The 7,691-nt window shown below is 51.6% G+C and overlaps 1 protein-coding gene across 6 annotated transcripts in view; it reads right to left on the bottom strand.

The window, feature by feature from the left end:
• Positions 1-1,888: 1,888 nt before the first annotated feature.
• Positions 1,889-7,691, bottom strand: part of Mras (muscle RAS oncogene homolog) — a 50,479-nt gene continuing 44,676 nt past the window's right edge. For 3 of the 6 annotated variants that reach the window (XM_026385003.2, XM_026385005.2, XM_026385004.2), the window contains exons 5-6: positions 4,102-4,181; positions 1,889-2,738 (exon numbers count right to left, since the gene is read on the bottom strand). In XM_026385003.2, the coding sequence (XP_026240788.1) occupies positions 2,639-2,738; positions 4,102-4,181 (180 nt within the window). In that variant the 3' untranslated portion in view covers positions 1,889-2,638. The other 3 variants (XR_003300437.2, XM_026385007.2, XM_026385006.2) reach the window with 3 other exon arrangements.

Here is a 7,691-nt window from a genome sequence, read left to right as displayed (position 1 = left end):
CTACTCTCAGGAAAAGCTGTGGGAATATGATGATGGCCCAGCCATAAGCCCCGTAGGCCCCTCAGTCATGGAGTAGCATGATTATCAGGTTCCCCAGACTGACCCTGCCAGGCCAGGTGGGGACAAAGATCTAATGGGGATGTTCCTGGATACACTCCACTTCAGCCTACCTGGGTAGCTGGAGAAGCGTCTCTCCAAGGGTCCATTTCTAAAGATGGGGTGTTATCTACCCACCTCACCAAAGGGGGAAATGAGGTCATAGGAGAAAGCGCACCATTGGCCCCAAAACAGAGGCCAACCCTTAACCAGAGTCTCCTTAGGCCCTGTGGAGTCCAGCTGTGGCTTGAGTTTAGGATAGATGCTCTGGAAGATGGGGATGGTGGCAGATACACCACCCCGTTTGTATGTGAGGGGAACCAGGATGGGAAACCCCTCTTCTGGTTACCTTTATGGCTCAGGGCCCTGTTGTAGGTCTGCTTCCAAGGAGACCCCCCAGTGGGTGCGGTTAGAGCTGCAGCTCCCTGTGGGCAGGGGGTGTGCTGGTGGTGGGTGGTGCTCGGTAGTTCTCTGGCAGTGGCCGCTGCCCTGTGTGCAGGGCTTCCTGTCCTCCTCTGCCACTCCCAATGCAAAGCACCCCTGTGCTCACTGCTCTGCATCTTGAGGATGCAGCTGGAGATCAAACCACACACAAAACCACTCACATGCCTGCTGCAGACCGGGCTCAGAGGAGCCTCAGGGTTAGAAAGAGCCGTGGCCTTTTAGTGTTTAAAATACTCGCTAACATTATAGGATCCTGGAAACTGAAATGCCTCCTCTGGAATGTTCTCTCTTATCCTTTCCTTTAGGAACAGGAAAAAATAAAGGGAAGGGGTGCATTTTGACAAAAAGGAAGTTTGATTTCCAACCAACACGGGTCCCCCCTGCAGCAGAATCATTCTTCTGGCTGATCCCTTGGTGCTGGTGATCTGGCCGAGTGAGGATCCTGGCACACTTTCTGAACAGAGAAGAATCCGGGTGTCTGGTCAACTGGTTGGAGGCTCACTGTTCTTGACTTTCCTTCCATGTCTTTATTTCTCCAAAGAGCAGCCTGGTCACCTGTGGGGACTGTTCTATTTGCACAGCGATCTGATTGGTAACACCTGGGGAAGAAGGTCACTCACCAAGCCACCTCATCTTCTGACCTCCTCTGAGAGGGGGCACCGTTGTTCTGGCTGCCCCTCCACTCCAACCGGGGCTGGAAATATCCCGTCTTTGCTCCCACAAGCAGCACCAGAGAGGGAGGTGGGCATTCTCAGGGGGGACTGTCCCATGCAGAAACAGATACCTGGGAGTCCCATCATGAGCCCCACCTTCTTTTCTCCTCTGCTCTTGTATTACTGTCGAGTTCCAAGAGGGTAATAAAAGTGTGTGTGCCAAAGAGACAAGGGATCCGCTAACCCTTGAAGGGAAGGTGTTTGCTCAGTAACTGGGCTTAACAGAGGTGGTGGTCGGTTGACTCACAGGGAAATGGCTTCAGGTCCTGGTAATGTTTAAGGGAGATCCAGACTGAATCTTTTGTGGTTAAGATTCTGTGTGACCTTGAGTTTTCTGGAGGGAGTCCACAGGGGCTTCCTGGACATGACAGTGAGTTTGTATCAGAGAAACCCTGGGCAGCACAGGTGATGCACAGGAGCAGGAGAAGATCTGAGAAACCCAGGGCCTCTCGCCCGCCTGGGGAGAACAACCGAACCCATGCTCTCTGAAAATAAATGCACTTTTGTGCAAAGCCACTCACTCACCTTAGTTTATATATTTTCAGGACAATAATAACAAACTCTCCTTTTAGAAACGACATGCTTGCACCTGCCACTCATCTCGGTGAGATAAATTTTGTCTTCTGATATCTGCGTCCTCAGCAAAAGCCCTCTGGGTAAATGCATTTCTCTTCTCCTCAGTTTCTAGGCAATGAGTGGGGCTGCTTTCCCTCCAGGGTATGACCCATGGCCTGAGGACCCCTACCCCCCCACCCCCAGCTACATACCATTCCCATTAACTTCGGGCCTCTCGGCCATTCTGCTCATTCTGGGTTGAGTTTGGCACTCAATGAAGAAGACAACATTAGTATCCTGTCCATGTTATCAGTGAGGTCTGCTGAAGACCTGGGATTCCACCAGGCAGTGGGCACAGACCCCCCCCCTAAATAAAATAATCATCACTAAAATAATTTAAAAATCTACAAAAGACATCTGAGCTCAGACACTGTGGCTTGGAGTCAGGCGGCGGGGGGGAAGCTGGATCATGGCTTGTTTGGAACGTTGCACATGGATAAACACGCCCACATCAAACCAACACTAGGTAGCTAAAAGGAACAACACACCCACCAAGAGAAGGGGGGGGACCCGGATGTATCAACCGGCGAGGGGCTAAAGGCTGCTCTGTTCACAGGTGGCTTCCTGGTCTCACAGGAGATCTGAGACAGCTCGTGCCCTCTGGCAAAGCCAGGCCCTGTCTGCTCCCAGCTCACCCTTCCTCTCTCCCTTCCCAGGCCAAGTCCTCAGGCCAAGGGTTGTGGTTAGAAATGGTTTTCAGTGCAGTTAGGCAGTGGAGGGGTCCCGAGGGCTGGCAAGTTCGCTGTCACTGTGCCCAGGGACTCAGGCCGTCACAAGATCACGCACTGCAGTTTATGGGTGCCAGTGGCCCGGTCTCCCCGCCATTTGGTTTTCTTCTTCTTCTTCTGGCTCTTTTCTGGAATCTGTTGCCTTTTAAACATTGAAGGACAGAAAGACAAAGTCAGAACGGATTTTGCTTCTCTTCTCCCCCTTACTCCTGGGTCAGAGGCACAGGGAGCCTGTTCTGGTAGGGGCTGGGGGTTGGGAGGACAGATTTGGAGGCACTGGAGTCCTAGCTGCTAGAGAGGGGCCTGGCTGGATAGCGTCTCTTAGGGCAAAGAAACTGGGAAGGAAGAGGAGGGGAAAACTCAAATCATCCTGTTGACGGGAATTACTGTCATCAGGCTGTGTTGCTATATTTATTTAAATCCTAAGCTGCATCATGCTTTAGGTTGTACAGAGTGCTGTCCTCTGTTTCTGTGTTCCATATTTTAAATTAAATGACAGGCCAACTGGCATTTTATTGCAAAAGCTTTTCACATGTTTTAACTCTTCCTAGGTCTAAACCTGACCTTAGATGTACAGATCATAACCAGGACGTCCCTATATGCTACTTGGTGGTAGCACATCCTAACAGGAGACAGAATGACCAGGAGTAAATCATTTCAAGTGTGCAGAGAGAGAGCTGCCAGCAGAAACGTTAAGTGAAGCCTGCTGTATTTTCCATTAGGCTGAAATAACAGGGGAAAATGAGATTATTGAGCACATGCAAGGTGGATGGGGAGGTGTCGAGCAAAGGACAACGTTAGAGCTCTGGGTCTCATCCAGAGCTAACTGACAGCCCTCTGAGTCACCAGCGTGAGGGCAATGGATTCAATGCATGGTGTCTTGAGAACTAAGGCCTGGGTGGCTCCAGATGCTGGAGATTTGAGAAGTGGGATACATGGGGACAGGGACTGCAGCCAGTCATCTGAGCACCAGATCATTACACCTGGACCCTGACCTCGCAAAGGAATGTTCAAGAAACTATCTGTCAGGCCAGCTGACTTTGCTCGAAGGCTGAGAGCTGTGGGTCTGGAAAAGAGATGCCCACACGGTTCCCCTGAAATTGGCGCCCCAGAATCACACAGTTGGTTGTTCAGGGGAAACTGCGTACCCAGGGCTTCTGCTCTGGGAATGGGGAGAGGGGCCTGCCTCGTTTTTGCTGGGTGGAAAGCTCTGGTGTTGGGAGAACACCCAGGGTGGCTGGATGGGGCGGAGGTGCCACAGCCCAGCAGGAAGGCACTTCCTTTCAGCAGGTGAAGGAGGGTCCACGTGGCAGGAGGAGCAGCTTCCACCCACAGACCCATCTGCAGCTGGGGGAGGGCGGAGGTGGGTGGAAAGCTAGGGGCAAGAGATGGAAGGAGGCTCCAGAACTGGCCAGAACAGAAGCTGGGTTCCTTACCAAACCCTCAGCCTGGCTGGGCCCTTCCCAGCCACAGAGGCTCCTTCCAGAGAGGGGTGGGCTGCTCACCTAATTACTCTAACGAGGTCATGGAAGGCTTTGTCCACATTGAGAGGCGGGTCCTTGGCACTGGTTTCTATGTACGGAATCTGTAAGGCAAAGCTCAACTTGGTCAAAGAGGCGCTGAGATCCACACAGTCCTTCCCCACTCTGAAGGTGGCAAATTCTCAGAGGTCCCAAGGAACCCAGGACGGAAGCCCTGGTCCCCAGCAGCCTCAAGCTTCTTTTGGTGGCTTCTCGCTCTGAGGTTGGAAAGTTTTACTAATGGCTTTTCCGATTCCCTCTTGTTCTCTAGTCACAGAGATATTTGATAGCTTCCTAAAAATAGCATATAAATGATCTTTTAATATACTGGAAGACTTAAGATTTTTTTCCTTCATCAAACTAAGATACATTCGGATTCTTTTCATTTTCCTTTCCGAGGCCTGCTTCTCTACCTTGAGGTAATCCCTGGCCCTCTTTTGGGCCCCCCCAGAGTGAACGCAGTGGGAAAGGCTGAGGAGGGGCTAGGCCACAAGCAGGACTCTGAACCCAGGTGACCTTTCTGGGCCATGCTGGTCTCCGCCCCACGGCGCCCGCCCCAGTCCAGCTCTTGTTTGGTCTGTGTCTATGAGTCCGGGAGCTCAGCCATGTTTACACAGGGATGATCCTGAGGACTCATCTCATGGCCAAAAGGCAGCAGCACATGAGAGCTGTGGCCGAGGTGACCCCATGGGCTGTATCTACACCAAGTCTCGGTTTCATGAAGGCAGAACCAGGCTTCTGAGTGCTCATCTTCTCCTATGACAAGGACCCACAAAAGTGGGAAGTGCTGGTGGTCCCCCACGCGGGGGTGGGGGGTTGGAGAAATAGGCACAGGCCTCCGTGCATGAGACAGAAGTGAGCTGATTGTGGTGAGTTTGCAGAACTTTATTATTTTTCATGGCTTTTCTCTGATTACAAAATTAGTCCTTTTCATTACAATACATTTGAAGGAGAAAAGCACAGTTAAGAAAATAAACATGACCCGTTGGTTAAGCGCACGGGGTGGGAGCGGTGGTGGAGCCTGACAGAGTAAGTTGTTATTTCAGAGGAGTTATTGTAAAGCATTGTCCAGGGCCCAGGACAATCCGGTTCTTCCTGTCAGTTTTCATTGCATGAGGTCAGATGTCCACACCCTGCTTTGGCTTCAAGCGGTGGTCTTAATGGAGCTGACAGACACACAAAGGGCAGGGCACACAAAAGGGCAGAGCTCAGGCCTTTGAAATCTTCATTTGACAAATATTTGAGCATCTGATTTTACTGAAAGAAAAATGCTGTCCTCTGTGAGCTGTTTGGTTTCCCAGGTCCCCGCATCCCTGACCTCATTGAATACCCATATTAACCAGCAGAGGCAGGCAGGATCTCATTCTGCAGCAGGAGACGGCTGAGGGTCACGTGCCTGAGTAAGATCTACTGTGACCAGCAGAGAGTCAAACCAGGTACACATGCCACTTCCCCACCTGGCCTCCCATGCACTGGTGGGGGTGCCGAGGTCCGTTTTGGAGCCGCCTCCGGTTTTGACATCATGTCCAAGTGTGGTAGGTGCTTCTGTGAAGCACCTGGTGGAGCTCTGAGGTCTTTGTGGGTGAGGCCAATGGCCACTCTGAGCATGCCCAGAAGGGAAGCCGGAAGGCACCTGCTCTGAGATCTAGGACCTGGCTGGAGTCCTTTCACATCCTGTACACTGACAGCTCAGTAAGCCCCCAGCTTCCAGGAGTTTTGGCTACCCGCAGTCCTAATCCCTGGGCTCAGAAATACATGACTTGCACTATCCCTCAGGTCCCTGGGCACACTCCACCTTCTTTCTGGGGGCTCTGCCTCTACCACTGAAGAAAGTCTGACATGCATCCATTGGGTTCTTAGAATTCAGGGATTTCAGTAGCAACTGGACTTAAACTAAGGGAAACCTTGCAATAATTGGTAGTACCATTGAACTCCATGCAGAAAATACTATCTTCTTGCATTGGGTGGGGATCCTTCCTGTTGTGCATCTGGGGACATAAAGAGGGATCATCAAGAAAGACTGAGCAGTTAGTGATATGAGGACCAGAGTGGGGAGTTTGGGTGGGAGCACCCTGTCTCAGTCACCTAGAGAGGAACTCGTCTCAGGAGCTATAAAGTTGGGATGTCATTGAGAATGACTGGTAGAGTCCTCTGGTCAAACACAAATGAGGCAGCAGTGTTTGCCCTGGGGAACAGCATCAGGCTGAGAGGAGAGACCTGGTGCTCCTGGGTCTCCTTCCCTTCTATTTGCAAAAGTCAGCTATGGATGCCTAAGCAGCACCTGTGAGCCTCCACACTACCCAGAGCTGCTGGGAGGGAAAATCAGACAGCGTTTGTGGAAGCCCCCAGCAAACCTTCCTTAGACCTACGGAACTGGTCATTGTTTGGAGGTCAAGACTGTGAAATGCAATCGCTCCTCAGGCCACCTCTGTTCAGCATGCCAGGCCCTCCCGTGCTCTCCCAGGCCTGTGTCTAATACTGACCATGATGGTCAGTTCCCAGGCTCCTCTGGAAGCTTCTGAGCAGCTCCTGGCCTGGCTGACCACTCCTGGTACCTGGAGGAGGCACCATCTTTACTTGGCTTCCAAATTCCCCACTCTGGTCCTCATATCACTGACTGTTCGGTCTTTCTCACTGATCCCTCTTTATCTCCCCAGACCCACAACAGGAAGGGTCCCCAGCCTCAGCCCCAGGACCCCTTCCCCATCTACACTTACCCCCTTAGGTATTGTGGTTTTGAATTCTGTCTTCAGATGGGGGCTCTGCCTGCCTTCCTGGCCTCTCCCCTTGGTCATCTGTGAAGCTCCTCAAATGAAGACATTGAAACCCATGCTCCCGCCTTTCCCCTACTGACTCCGACTGTCCCTCCTGGCTCACTTACTGGAATTCCAGTCTCCTCTAATTGTTCATGCCCAAACCTTGGAACCGGAACCGTCTCCTCTTTCTCTCTCCTCATAAGCAATCTGTGAGGAAATGCTGTTAGCTCTTACAAACCCAGCCCACCACCTTCACAGCAACGCTCTGGTCCAAGTCAATCTTATGTGGGCCGTAGGGACAGTCCCTTCCTAATCTCCCTGCCCTCATCCTTGCCACCCATGGACTCTACTCCATGCAGCCTCTAGAGAGAGACTGTTCATTTGTAGGTAGGGCCATATCCCTCTCACTCACAACTCTCCAGTGATTTCCCTCCTCACAGTAAAATCTCACAAGGATTAAACCACCTATCCATCCTCACTTCCCAAAGTCACCCCAACTGCTCCCTCTGCTGAGCCAAGATGGCCTCCTTGATGTTCTGCAAACTCCCACCTCAGGGTCTTTGTACACACTATTTCCTTTGTAGAGTATTCTTTCCCCAGTAACCTGCAGGGCACATTCTCTTGTGTATGAACTCCCTGCTGAATTGAACCTTTCCGGAAACCTCTTCCTGACTACCCTGTTTGGAAAGCATCGTCTCCACGCCACATCCCTGACCCCCTTTCCCTGTGTTTGTTTCCATAACACCTAACTTTCAGAACTCTAATTTGCTTTGCTTATTATAGTCTGTCTCGGTCACTGGAGGCAGGCCCCATGAGGCA

Source organism: Urocitellus parryii, chromosome 2 (genome assembly GCF_045843805.1).
Source record: "Urocitellus parryii isolate mUroPar1 chromosome 2, mUroPar1.hap1, whole genome shotgun sequence".
Lineage (NCBI taxonomy): Eukaryota > Metazoa > Chordata > Mammalia > Rodentia > Sciuridae > Urocitellus > Urocitellus parryii.
This window is presented reverse-complemented; position numbering and strand designations above follow the sequence as displayed.